This window comes from Notolabrus celidotus, chromosome 2 (assembly GCF_009762535.1).
Source record: "Notolabrus celidotus isolate fNotCel1 chromosome 2, fNotCel1.pri, whole genome shotgun sequence".
Taxonomy (NCBI): Eukaryota; Metazoa; Chordata; class Actinopteri; order Labriformes; family Labridae; genus Notolabrus; species Notolabrus celidotus.
This window is the reverse complement of record NC_048273.1, coordinates 38,098,733-38,113,269: the sequence shown is the minus strand read 5'-3', so window position 1 is coordinate 38,113,269 and position 14,537 is coordinate 38,098,733. Positions and strand designations below refer to the sequence as shown.

At 40.1% G+C, this 14,537-nt stretch overlaps 1 protein-coding gene across 1 annotated transcript in view; it reads left to right on the top strand.

Moving 5' to 3' along the window:
- Positions 1-14,537, top strand: part of cyfip1 (cytoplasmic FMR1 interacting protein 1) — a 49,879-nt gene that overhangs the window by 21,452 nt on the left and 13,890 nt on the right. Inside the window, exons 7-22 of the mRNA XM_034699857.1 lie at positions 726-822; positions 2,623-2,751; positions 3,258-3,362; positions 5,155-5,246; positions 5,355-5,472; positions 5,919-6,041; positions 6,166-6,291; positions 6,594-6,760; positions 7,547-7,694; positions 8,801-8,954; positions 9,853-10,009; positions 11,941-12,037; positions 13,025-13,101; positions 13,842-13,950; positions 14,050-14,169; positions 14,306-14,505. Of these exons, the coding sequence (XP_034555748.1) occupies positions 726-822; positions 2,623-2,751; positions 3,258-3,362; positions 5,155-5,246; positions 5,355-5,472; positions 5,919-6,041; positions 6,166-6,291; positions 6,594-6,760; positions 7,547-7,694; positions 8,801-8,954; positions 9,853-10,009; positions 11,941-12,037; positions 13,025-13,101; positions 13,842-13,950; positions 14,050-14,169; positions 14,306-14,505 (2,019 nt within the window). The remainder of the gene's footprint in view (positions 1-725; positions 823-2,622; positions 2,752-3,257; positions 3,363-5,154; positions 5,247-5,354; positions 5,473-5,918; positions 6,042-6,165; positions 6,292-6,593; positions 6,761-7,546; positions 7,695-8,800; positions 8,955-9,852; positions 10,010-11,940; positions 12,038-13,024; positions 13,102-13,841; positions 13,951-14,049; positions 14,170-14,305; positions 14,506-14,537) is intronic.

Here is a 14,537-nt window from a genome sequence, read left to right as displayed (position 1 = left end):
CACTGGACAATGTTTTGTTGCAGGATCATTCAATGACATATTTGTCTAGACTAGAACTGTCTTTTTGGACATGCGTAGTCCATCTTAATGTTCATACTTTCTTGTCACACTTAGTTGTGCTTATGTTCCAGTCAAAGGACATGAAAGTTTATGTGAGAACAGTTAGAAGAAGTCATTTGAGAATCTGTAGGGAAGTTTGGTTGCTGTTGCAGAAGTGAAAAAAGTAATATTATAAAAACAAATGACTTGTATTCCTTTGAAAATATTGAAATATGTATATAAAACCCTCACTTTTTATTCTAAGGATGTCTCTTGTAGATTTATCTTCAAGTATAAGTAACAGTCACAATCACAGTTTGCAAGCTTCTCCCCCAAAATAACAAGAAATGCGAGTAAACTGAGATGCATCGACAGACACAATAGTTTGTCCTTTGTCTTATGCTTTTTTTTATTCTGAGTCTTGGAAATGTAGCTTTTTATGTTATTCTGAACTCATTCAGCTGTATAGATGTCATGTTGAACTACCAAGTATAACAGTTTCTGCTCTGTTTTTAGGCCTATATTTGCATAAGCTTTAAAAACTAAATTATTCTTTTGCACGCTCTGTAGCCACCAAGAGTTTCCGTGTCTTTTTGTTGAGCTTTGTGTCACACTGAGAAAGAAGAAGCTTAATATCTGCCTGGTTTAAGTGTTGAAGTTAATAAAAAATGTTTGTCCCCTCTCAGAGCTGCCCAGTTCCTCAGAAAGATGTCTGAACCTGCGTCAATCCAGGAGTCTCAGAATCTCTCCATGTTCCTGGCAAACCACAACAAAATCACCCAGGTTGGTTTTAATGCTGACTTTAACTCTCCAATGATTTATGATTACTCTCAGCAGTGTGTTTAAAAGTTTGCATTATCAGTCCTTTCCAAGAACATTTAAAGGTGACATATCATGCAAAATTGACTTTTTAATGGTTCTCTACCTGAAATATGTTTCCCTGGCATGTCTACAAACCCCCCGAGAATGAAAAAAATCCATTCTGCCCCTGTTCTGATTTCTCCACCTTTCTGTAAATGTGTGTGAAACGAGCCGTTTCAGACTTCAGTGTTTTTGTTACGTAACAACAATATCCGGTCTGTCACGGAGTCAGAGCTTCGGAGCTTGTTCAGCCCATAGACTGTATAAAATAATACTAAATCCCTCCTCTGTTTTTCATTACCTGCACAAATGTGTGCTAACAAGGAGCTTAGGAGGGAGGCATGCTAGTTGTAGGCTGTCTTAATAAACACAAAGGTCGGTTTTACTCCCCACGTCTGCAGATTTGAAGATCTAGTGGATCATTTTTATTTATCATGGAAAAGTGCTAGCGCTAGTTAGCATAGCTACATAGCTACTGTAGCTGTAGCTGTAGCTGTAGCTGTAGCTGTAGCTGTAGCTGTAGCTGTAGCTGTAGCTGTAGCTGTAGCTGTGTACCATGCATAGACTGTATAAAATATGGACGTAGTATCCGTGACATCACCCATCTGTTCCTGAGAGCTGTTTTGAAGCAAATCGACGGCGGCAGCCATATTGGTAATGCGGAACTCAACTAGGCAGAGTGTGACGTCGTGTGAGTCTCATAGCCAATGGCTGTGTGTTCCCGACCGGGAGTCACGTCAGTCATGTCCTTATTTGGGCAAAACTCATAATCTTAATATCTTCTTAACCGTCTCGTTAGAAAAAAATTCACCCCCTGTACAGTGTGTGCCATTAGAGAGATTAGCTTCTTAGGGCCAAGCCGTTTTTTGAACCAGGCTGTAAACATGTTTATTAATGCTGTAAAGATCGTCTTTTTCCCATTCATATCTATGTGGTTTCCGGTGTTTCTGCAGCCAGCCTCAAGCGGATTTTCGATGTATTGCAGTTTATAACACTTCCGCATTGGCTTCATCGTTTGAGACCGGAGTTTGCCGCTTGGTACCAAGACACACGTCTACATACTGACAAATAAAACAACAAGAAACAGAATCTGTGACCAATCCATCAGAAAGGCCCCGCTGCCTTTCTGGTAGAGGTCGGTTTTACTCCCCACGTCTGCAGATTTGAAGATCTAATGGATGATTTTTATTTATCATGGATAAGTGCTAGCGCTGGTTAGCATAGCCACATAGCTACATGTTCGTAGCTGTGTACCAAGACACACGTCAACATACTGATAAATAAAACAACAAGAAACACTAAATCTGTGACCAATGGTTCAGAAAGGTCCTGCTGCAGGCGCCTCTCCGTCAGGATCAGATTCTGGATCAGATTCAGAGGGTTGAAGCAACGCTATCTGTGAGCAGCCGTGTATATTCAGCCAACATGTAAACATTAGATCAACGTGCTGGAGAGCCGAGGCCACATCCACTTCCTGAGGGGGCGTGGTCAGAGAGAAAACAGAGTGTTCTGAGGAGGGCTGAAGAAGAGGGCTTTTCAGGCAGACCAAAATCTGATTTCAAAGTGTTTTTTTGAGCATAAACTTTAAAGACATGTTTTGGGGACCTCTTAGACCAATATATATTGATGAAAAAAGCGGGATATGTCACCTTTAAATGAAGTGTCTCTATGCATCTGTTTTCTTGCCTCTATCATCTCTTCTTCTTCCTCTCCGTCTTCCAGTCTCTGCAGCAGCAGTTGGAGGTGATTAACGGCTACGAGGAGCTGCTGGCAGACATCGTCAATCTGTGTGTGGAATACTACGACAACAAAATGTACCTCACACCCACTGAGAAGCACATGCTCCTGAAGGTACGTGAAGCTCATTCTCAACACTTTAATGTAGATCCACTGACACGCGTGAACCCTAAATCTACTAAACCAGCTCGACCATGCTGCGGCAGAAAGACCAGAACCAAACACAGAGATTACATCACTCCTGTTAGTTGAGAACTGATTTTAAGGCTCTTTTAGTTGCTCCACTGACCTGGATTAAGAGAGAGGGCAGTGTGCCTCCTCTGTGAGAGCACCTGTTGAACAACCTGTTGGAGAAAACCAGGTTACAAAAGCAGTTTTAGTTTTTAATCTCTGCTTTAAGACAAACTTTTATCAAAAGGCTTCTCTGTAAATCACTTTTAGCATCCTTCATCCAGATCTAATGTAAGAATTTAACCTGTTTTAAACCTGCTGTTATCTCTGAGGGAACATGTGATTCTGTTGTTTTATGTGACTTTGTAATGGTATTTTAAAAACATGCTTCATAAAAACGTTATAATTGAAATACTGTTAAACATGAGAATCACCTTTCCTCCTCCCAGGTGATGGGGTTCGGCCTGTACCTCATGGATGGAAACAGCAGCAACATCTACAAGCTGGACGCCAAGAAGAGGATCAACCTGACCAAGATCGACAAGTTCTTCAAGGTTCTTTTTACACATTACATACAAAAGATAAATGTAAACAATTAAAGCAAGTGATGTTTTTTGTAAGAAACACAATAAATAGTGAAACTTCAATAAGATGAATAGGTTAATATTTAAAAAGTAACTAAATGGAAAAGGTAAAAAAGCAATCCGAATAACAATAAAATTAAAAAATAAATAAATAAGTAAATAAATAATATGAACAATAATTGTAATTATAATATCAAAAACAAATTGAGAAATAAAAAAATAAAAAACACCATGTGATAATCTTCATTGAGAACAACAGAAAATGTTCTTCTTTGAATATAGGTGTCGTGCTATAGAAGGGATTCAAAGCCTCAAAGGATCAAAATAAAGAAATGGAAAAAAGAAAAAACTCAAAATCTGCAACCAGCTTTATTGAGGTGCAGGGTTTTTATGTTGTTGTTTGTTTTATGAGAAAACAGGAGCTGTAAAACCAGACTAAAATGAACCGTGATGACTCTTTATGACCTTTAAAAACAAAGAAACCATCAGCAACAGGATTGAGTTCTAATGTAGGCAATTGTGATGTCTAAATCTGCTGACAGGGGTGAGTGTCAGTCAAGCTGATCACCTTCATGCGACCAAAACAGCCTGTTTTTCATTTTCTGTGGCCAAGACTTCCAATGAGTGATACATTTGAGTGTTAAAGTAATGCAGGGTGACGTTTGTTTGCAAGAAAATACAACTTACAAATGAGACGAGAGGTACTCAGGGTTCCCACGCGTCCTGGAAAACCTGGAAAACAGTTGACCAGTTTTCCAGTACTGGAAAACACCTGGAAAACTGGGAGAAAAAGTAAAATGTCCTGGAAAATCACAGATTGTCCTTGAAAATTATTCCAACATGACTGCGTGCGATCTAACGAGGTTAAAAAAACACATCCCCATTCAACATTTGTGGCCATTTTTGTCATTCAGTTCTATTTAGGTCAATTTATGCACTGATCCTCTGATTATTATTATTATTTATTTTTTCAGTAAGGCAGCTTCCAGAGTCCTTTGCTGGCTCTTTTGTTTTTTACTTAGCTAATTATATATTTTTTGAGAAAAGAGAAAGCTGAGATGAGAGTTGGCCATCATTGTTAATTAGTTGCACTAATAAAGTGCTTTTCATCTGTGTTTGCATTATTCTATAATCAATTTGCCATCATTTTTAAGCATGTAAGAGATGATTTCATGGATAGCCATAGACTACACGTCCTTCAATGTAGACTTCCACTGAGAGGAACATATTAGACTATTTAGGAACTAAATTAGGAACTAAATTTAGACTGTCATACCAGCTTGATCATCACTGAAAATGTCCTTGACATGTCCTGGAAAATGATCTCTGGAGAAGAGTGGGACCCCTTGGTACTGCTCCGTCCACAGGGGGCGCCAAAATCAACAGATACTGAGAATTCCTCAAAGGCTTTAAGAACAGATGTAAAATATTCTGCAACTTAAGTTATTTATTATCATACTTTAATTTTTGTTTTTATATTCTAACATTATATTTTATTGTTTATTCAGTGTTCTATGATTTATGGTGTATTTGCATTAAGCTGTCTGTTAATATTACAGTTGGGGAATTTAAAAAATATGTTTTTCAGTAAATTAATCTGGATGTTTGAAATGAATCAGTAGTTGAATTTGTCAACCAGGTTTTTGTCACCTTGCATCCTTTGCTCCTTCTTGATTCATTCTCAGAGGAGGTACGAGTCGGTGTGGGGCCAGATGTTCAACAAAGCAATACAAATGCAAATGTGTGTTCTTGATGTTCACAGCAACTCCAGGTGGTCCCTCTGTTCGGTGACATGCAGATCGAGTTATCCCGATACATCAAGACCAGCGCTCACTTTGAAGAGAACAAATCCAGGTGAGAGGGAAACATGTTCAGGGTGATCAGGATGTGAAAAGAAAGAATAAATTATGTCAGACCTAAACCTTACTCCATATTTCTCAATTTCCATCTTTCTCCCTTCAGGTGGACCTGCACGTCTATCTCAAGCAGCCCGCAGTACAACATCTGTGAGCAGATGATTCAGATCCGTGAGGATCACATGCGCTTCATCTCAGAGCTGGCTCGATACAGCAACAGTGAGGTTAGTATGGGAAACACAAGACAGAGGAAAAGCTGCTCATCGACCAGGACTTGAGTCGCAGCAGAAGTAGCAGTGATTTATTTTGGTCTGTGTTAAAAAATCGCTCTCACACAGTTTTATAGAAGTTGCAAATAAAACGCACTAAGAGATTCAGTAAATGTCTTTGAACCCTTTAACCCTCTGTCTGTTTCGAACATGGATTGTTTACCTACTGAGATACAGTCAGGAAATCTTCAGGAGTGGAGTGTATGTGTGAAAAGGGCTCATTATTTAGCAGGTGTTTTGCCTGAGTGTATTTTCAGTGGTCACAGTTCAGAAGCGATTCAAAAGACAGATCAACTGTATTACTCACAGATCAGAAACCCAGGTGTGGACATAAAGTTTGATTCAGTATGAATTTTATGAGCTAGACTTTCAGTGTTCTTTGCTCTTTTCTGTCATCGTAGGTGGTGACGGGGTCAGGACGCCAGGAGGCTCAAAAGACTGATTCTGAGTACAGGAAGCTGTTTGATCTGGCTCTGCAGGGCATGCAGCTGCTCTCCCAGTGGAGCGCTCACGTCATGGAAGTGGTAAGGATGCATGATTAATACAGGACGGCACACTTGATACTAATCAAATCTCTTGAGCTATATTTGAGAGGGTTTTTATTTGTTGTTGAAGTTTTGCTGAAAACTCTTCACCTTTCCTCTGCAGTATTCCTGGAAACTGGTTCATCCAACAGACAAATACTCCAACAAAGAGTGTCCCGACAACGCCGAGGAGTACGAGAGAGCCACCAGATACAACTACACCAGTGAGGAGAAGTTTGCTCTGGTGGAGGTCAGTTATCATTCATTCAAAGAGCCTTTGCCATCGCTGCCCCAACTCTCTGGAACTCTCTCCCTCCACACATCCACAACTCTGACTCACTTCACTCATTTAAAAACCACCTCAAGACATACCTGTTCAAAAAGCACACAACACATAACCTCTACTCCCACCCCACCTCTGTCTTTGTTCTGTTTTATTCTTCTTCTTCTTCTATTTATTATTATTCTATTTATTCTTATTCTTATCATCACGTATGTTTTCTTCCTTTGTCTCCCAGCAGTCTTTCATATATCGAATATTGTGTTTTTCAGGTAATGGCGATGATAAAGGGACTGCAGGTGCTGATGGGACGCATGGAGAGCGTGTTCAATCACGCCATCCGTCACACCATCTACTCGGCTCTGCAGGACTTCTCTCAGATCACTCTGCGAGACCCGCTGAGGCAGGCCATCAAGAAGAAGAAGAATGTGGTCCAGAGGTACGGGTTCAATGAACCATCTCATCCACAAACACTCATTTATCTCATGAAACAACACACATGTAGGTCACAATGTTCCTCACAAAATACAACAGACCGCCATGAATCTTCATATTTTCAAAGAGTTTGTTTTGAAGGAGACTAAAGATGATAAAAGAAAAGACAGAAACAATCATGCATATATTCTTTATCCAGCCCCCTTAACCTGCAAAGACTGCTTTTACTTTCTGATCGACCTTGTTTGACTTCAGGCCTCAGACTGAGGCCAACTCTGCAGCTTATTTTGCACAAAACAAACATGTATTTCAGACATATTAAGCTCATATCTGGATTATTCTCTCAGATATTCAGGCTCTGGAACCTGTTAAAAGTGGTTATGCTTAATATTTTTGCAGTGTCAGTCACATATCTGTATAATCTGAAACATTTTGAAATAAGCAACAAAGTGGTGAACACAGGTTTGTGTTTAGAAGCTTAGAGTTAAATAATAAAACACTTTTGACCCTTGAAAGATGTTAGCCATGAATTCACACACTCTGAGCAAAATTACATTTTTCATAATCATGCACACTTCTGTTTTCACTGGAGGTCTAGAAACTGATGTAAGAGTAAACCAGCGTTCCTGCAGATGTACCAGAAAGCCTCAAAGTCTGGTGCATGTGCTCCCTTAGAAATCTTTTAGAAATGCTGTATCATTATTGGAAGCTCGTGTAACCTCACACAAACCCTCTCGTCACTGGTTGAAGAGAAAACTTGTTCTAAATTTAAACTTTGCTCGTCCTGCAGCGTCCTGCAGGCCATCAGGAAGACGGTGTGTGACTGGGAGGCCGGCCGGGAGCCGCACAACGACCCTGCGCTCCGTGGAGAGAAAGACCCAAAGGGGGGATTTGATATCAAGGTTCCTCGCCGTGCAGTCGGACCCTCCAGCACACAGGTCTCACAACCACACCTTTACATTCACCCTTGAAACACATTTCAACTGTATTTCTACTCTGAAAAGGGGTTAAAAAAAACTCTGATTACTGGGATTCCAGCCTTTTCAGGATTATTTCTCTGCTTCTTTACTCGGCATTGACGGTAAACTGAATATCTTTACACTGTGGACACAACAGGGTGTTTCATTCAGTCACCTGTCTTTGGAAAATATTTAATAGACTGACATATTCATTGATAGTAATGAAGAAATGCACCAGACATATTAAGTGTTTAGTCAGTAGTTGCAGCCTGAGTCTCTTCCCACACCTCTCACGTCTCACACTCTCTGACCCCGGCTGCTGTGAGTCCACATTAATCAGGCTTATGAAGCTCAACGCGTCTCTGTTACCGACTCGGGTCAGAGCTCAGGTCTGCTGTCCTCCATGTGTACGTTGAATCATATTCTACCTGTAATCCAGAGGATGATATGAGCTCAGTGTCTCAGACGGAGCTGCTCTGCCTCATTACCCACCTGACCCTGAATGCTGCTCTTAATGAACATCAGATCTACTCCTGCAGCGTTACTGCTCAGCTGAGATCATTAATACGAGTTGTGAATAGTTATCTCTCCTGCAGGTGGGCCGCGTATCACACATATTACTGTCCCTTATGTTGTGCAAACAGATTTATCAGCTTAGAGTTGGTTCCAAGAATTAATCTGTTCTCCAGGTGCAGGACTGCAGAGCTCTGCTGAACTATCACCTTTCGTGTTCATCCTCTGAATTAACAGATTACAACTCCAGTGTTTTGATTAGAGAATGAACAGCTGAGGAAATGTGGCAAACTGAGATCAACGAAAAACTCGGAGTGATAATAAGGAGGAGAAGGATCTTAAAGAGATGACAATGAGCGTCTCAGATGATTCTTCTTTTCAGTGATAACACTCGAACAGGAGGCAGCACAGAGAGAAGAGCTGAATCCACCTCTAATGAGATTTTAATACCGTTATATGAGGGAGTCTAACTCATAAAACCAGCATGCTTTTACCATTTTTATTTCTCCTTTTCTTGTTAAAACTAATCACCTCCTATGACCTCCCCTGTGTTACACTCTGTTTACCTGCAGCTCTACATGGTCAGGACAATGCTGGAGTCTCTCATCGCTGACAAAAGCGGCTCCAAGAAGACTCTGCGCAGCAGTCTGGAAGGACCCACCATCGTGGACATCGAGAAGTTTCACCGCGAGTCCTTCTTTTACACCCACCTGCTGAACTTCAGTGGTGAGAAAATATTCAAATATAAATGTTTATATGATAAAAAAGATTCACACAACTTTATTGATCCCATTCATAGCTTACCATACAACATTTAACATTTTCAACCCATCCATCATATATACATGCTGCAAGTCAAGCACCGGATCTGTACATGAGACCAGAGGGTCTGTGAAGGACAGCAATAAGTTCATTTAGACTACATGAAATGTAATAAATAACAGTAAGATAAGACAAAGATTAAAAGACAATATAATCTACTTTGTCATACCAATGTTATTTAAAATGACTACCGTCTGAGTTTAAAAGCCTGATAGCAGACGGGATCAAAGATATGGAGTAACAATTGGTTCTCCTCAATGGTGCATAAAAACGTCATCGGTACGAACTCAGTAGAAAGAACATGTAATGCCTGCCGATAAAGTTTGAAAACTTTGGTATCACAGGTTTGGGGGCTGCTTTAGGTGGAAAATAGAAATATGTAACTCAAGCATGTTTATTAGATTTATTTTTGTGGAAAAAAAGGGAAAAATTGCAAAATCTATTCTAAAATTCTTAACTTTATATTCCTCCGGGTGAAACATAACAGCACAGGGACATCTCATCTCTGCAGGCGACAAGTAGGAAGGCTCTATAATCTGCAGAGCCTAACTTTAAGCTCTAGAAAACAACCTCTGAGTCAGAAAAGAAATCTCTTTCTGTAAGGAATAAAACACAGATATTAAATCAATTTAGTGTTTAAAATCAGAATCAGAAGCTCTGTAAAATACTGTCCCTGTTCATTTAACAGAAAAGCTTAAGAGGGAATCATCTAGACATCCTTTTCTTCCCCCTTTATTCTCCGTATGACTGCTCTCAGAAGGAGTCTCTCTAAAAATGTCCCCTTGTCCTCCCCTCTCTGCAGAGACCTTGCAGCACTGTTGCGACCTCTCCCAGCTCTGGTTCAGGGAGTTCTTCCTGGAGCTCACGATGGGCCGCAGGATCCAGTTCCCCATCGAGATGTCCATGCCCTGGATCCTCACAGACCACATCCTGGAGACAAAGGAGGCCTCAATGATGGAGTAAGTACTTTACTACTTCACTATTTCACATCCGAGTACTGCTTCCACATTTAAGATACAGATATTTATCTATTTAAACAAGATTAATAATCGAGAAAACCTCAAAAGGCTTCATCGTAGTCTTGTAGTTTGCAGGATTTAGAGTTAAAGCACCAGGTGTATGGAAGCATATAGGTACCAAAATTAAAATGAAAAAGAACAATTGAAAATTAAATTGCATCAACAAAAATGCTTATCAATTTTCCAAATATGGGACTATGTGATTAATATTCAATAATCCTTTTTGGTAATTGTTAAATGGACTTGTACTTATATAGCACTTTTCTAGTCTTTCTGACCACTCAAAGCGCTTTTACACTACTATCACATTCACCCATTCATACCCATTCACTCACTGATGGTAGAGGCTGCTATGTAGTGAGGGACCATCAGTGTTAGCTAATCTCATTCGTTCACATTCACATACCTCTGAACAACAGAGGGAGCAATTCAGGGTTCAGTGTTTTGCTCAAGGACACTTGGCCATGTGACTGCTGGAGCTGGGATCAAACCACCAACCTTCCCATTGATGGACGACCGACTCTACCCACTGAGCCACAGCCGTGTTTGCATTTAATTTAATTTCAATCTTCAACAATGCTAATTATTTCACACAATTAAAATGAAAAAGAAAATTACATTTAATTTTAAATTAAAAAAAAAACCATCCCGGCTAAATTAGAACCAGAATTCAAATTAAAAAGAAAATTAGAAAATTAAAATTCATTCACAGAAATGCTTTTATAATTTTTAGAATGAATACGCATTTTTTTACTCAAAAATAAAATGAAAAGGGCAATCCTTCCTTTTTCAGTGTAACTTTCATGTTCAGGTGTGCACATTTTGTAACACAATTGAAATGAAAACGGAGAGCACTAAATCGTTCACTAATTCAAACCAACTGGAAAATGAAATGGCAATGTGCACGACGCAGAAAAGTGACATCTTTTTAATTTGAATTCTGATACTAATTTAGCGGGGCACTTTTTGAGAATTAAAAGGCAAATGTCATTTTCTTTTTCAGTTTAATTGTGTGAAATAATTAGCATTGTTGTAGATTAAAATTAATTGCAAAAAGGATTATTGAATATTAATTATAGTTATGAGTCACATAATACACACATATTTGAAAAATTGATGAGCCTTTCTGTTAATGCAATTTAATTTTCAAGTGTTCCTTTTCATTTCCATACATATCCATACAGGTGATGGATATGTAATTTGGATAGGCAAACAAATTGCTTGAATACAGGCCACGCTGATTTCGCTACACGGCCCGTATTGCAACATGTTGAATGGTTTACAGTATTTGTTTTTCACATTGAGTCTCTGCCTCCATCCATCCATTCATCTAAAGCGCTTAAATTTGAAAGGGGCAGACCTCTGGCAGAGTCACATGCTCATTAATGCTGCAACTCTATTAAAAGGTCGTCTTTAAACGTGTCTTGTGTTTTCATCCTGCACCCAGTAAAATGCATAAAAATTAGGATTAACCATAACTGTGTGTTTTAAATCTTTGCTGCAGGATTACGTTGATATGAGGCAGGTTTTAATGCAAGCCATTAAGCACATCAGCTGGCATGAACCAGGAGTGCTGTCGTTCAAACGTTCACCAAAAAACTGTGAAAAAAGGTCTAATTCATCCAGAAAAATGTAATACTCACTCATCTTTTTATGAAAGCCAAATACGTTTGGATCTCCGTCCAAAAGTGTTTCAGAGGAAATAAAAGTGACGGAAATGAGTCATTAGAGGAGTGATGTGGTTTTACTTCATGCAGGGTTTGTAGTCATGTTTGTAGTCACCACGATGGAGGCCTCTGTTTTTATTCAGTCAGATCTCTTTGTTTCACTTCTTGATTCTAAACAGAAGTTTGATCTTTGTCCTCCTCCAGGTACGTGCTGTATCCTCTGGATTTGTACAATGACAGTGCTCACTACGCCCTGACCACGTTCAAGAAGCAGTTCCTCTACGATGAAATAGAGGCAGAGGTAATCACACATGTGGAGTCTGAGCTTCCTGATGTGTGTTTAAAGAGAGGAAGATCTCAGAATATCACCTTCAAAGAAAAAAATGAAGTTACTTTTTTTTACAGATCATTTTTTTAGAAATCAAGTCGTGGCTCTGAATTAATTTAAAAGTCACAAACACATCTTACCTGGATTTTCTTTGGAAACCAAAACATCTCTATTACAAGAACCACATTTCATACGCCATGTTGCATTGATCCTGTTCCCTCATTAGATTTGATGCAACATGAATTAACATGTTGTTCATGTTTGAGCCATGTTTTTTAGAATTGTAAAACCATCAGGTGTTAGGTAGAAGCATGTTGCATTCATTTGAGAAAAACAAATCCCTGATTTCTGAATTAAGGAGATACTTTTTTTGGAACTATAAGAAATATGTATTTAACAAGATACTGGTACCTCAGAATCCAAGCAGAAGCTATCTATGAGGCTGCTTAAGGAAGCAAACATGGCTGACTGTTTAGTTTGATCCAGTATTTGAGTTTGGAAGATCAGGGGACCCTCGTGTCTTTAAGGGACATACATGGTATTGTTATTAGGACTTTGCAGTTTCTCAGACGTAAAGACTGTTTAGATCGGCTGGACATTTCAGTGTTTCTCCAGGATCAGCCGAGTAGATATGGCTGCTTCATGGATGGAAGATGATGCATCTGAAAGACATTCAGGCAGGTTATGTGGTCACACAAGAGACAATCAGGCAATTCATGAGAATACTGGATCCCCATGGAGTGCAACTAAGGCGCTGTATCTCGTTCACTCTGAAAACACTGTCCTTGTAATTCTGGGATCATTTTCAAGTTAATTCAGAAAAATCTAAGACTTTTTTCTCAATGTGCTTCCATCATGTTATGTTATATTAAATGTTTTCATCCCTGTGAAGATTGAAACTTGGATTTTCAAACAAACAAACAAACAAACAAAATCATCAAAATCTTTCTTCTGTTTCAGGTGAACTTGTGCTTTGATCAGTTTGTCTACAAGCTGGCTGATCAGATCTTCGCCTATTACAAGATTCTAGCTGGAAGGTGGGTAACACATTCATACAGAATGTACTTTGTTTCTTCTGTTAATACGGTCTCATGAGTAAAGGATGTGATGTGTTAACCTGTGTGTCCACTTTTTGTATTTTAATTTGCACCCACTCAGTCTCAAATAAGAAGAATAATATATAATAAGAAACTCATCCTAATAAAACCTCATCCCAACATTTATGCTCTACTGATAAGTTATTTCACCTACCACACAGCCCCTTATGTCCCCCAGCATCCAAGCATGAAGATAGATGGGGATAAACAGGCAGTGAGAGCCAGTACATCACCAGGTTTTCAATTAGGCCCCTCCCTTCACCGGTGTTTCATCAAGTGAGCTCTCAGCTCTCGCCATACACACACACCTACAGAGGAATACAGTCTGCAGGGAGGTGTTCAAAAGAGGACAGGAGAGGCAGAGCAAGGGCAAGAAGCCTGCAGGGCTAGGCTGCACGCCCTACCTCCTTTTGTTCCCTCATTTGCATGAACGAAGAGAGGACAGAAAAGAGAGAATGCCAAGAAAAGAGTCTGTAGCAAGATGTAGGAAAGAGGACAGGGAGGGCAGAGCCAGGGTGAGAAGCTTGTGTGGCTAGGCTGTACCCTCTACCTCTCTCCCACTCTAACAAAGGAGGAGAGAGAGGGGCGGGAAGATGTGGGCATACTGCTACAACACGATTAAATCCACAAAAACACAAAGCTTGACTGTCTGTCTGTCTCTTTGTGTTTAATGTTTTCAGTCTTCTGCTCGACAAACGTCTGAGAGCTGACTGCAAGAATCAAGGAGCCAACATCCCCTGGCCGGCCTCCAACCGCTACGAGACTCTGCTGAAGCAACGCCACGTCCAGGTTAGTACTTACCCATCATGCATTCTGACTATCAGCTTGCTCAGTGTCACTGTTATAGATCTCAGTGTAGAAGCTGTACTGACTGGTTATGTATTTCAGCTCCTGGGCCGCTCCATTGACCTGAACAGACTCATCACTCAGAGGGTTTCAGCTGCTCTCTACAAATCTCTGGAGCTCGCCATCAACCGCTTTGAGAGCGAGGACCTCACCTCAATCATGGTGCGTTCATTCAAACATTTAGGAAGAAAAACATGCTCCTTTTTCTCTGTTGTGTTTGCTGCTTTTACTTTCTCCCCTACATGTCAGAGTGTCGTGTTTGTGGATGATATTTCTGTGTTTACGTTTTCTTTAAAAGGAACTGGAAGGTCTTCTGGACATCAACCGACTGACTCACAAGCTCCTCAGTAAGTTCCTGACTCTGGACAGCATTGACGCCATGTTCCGCGAGGCCAACCACAACGTGTCAGCGCCCTACGGCAGGATAACACTGCACGTCTTCTGGGAGCTGAATTATGACTTCCTGCCAAACTACTGCTACAACGGCTCCACCAACAGGTGAGACAGGAGCACAATCAATGAAGTTAGAG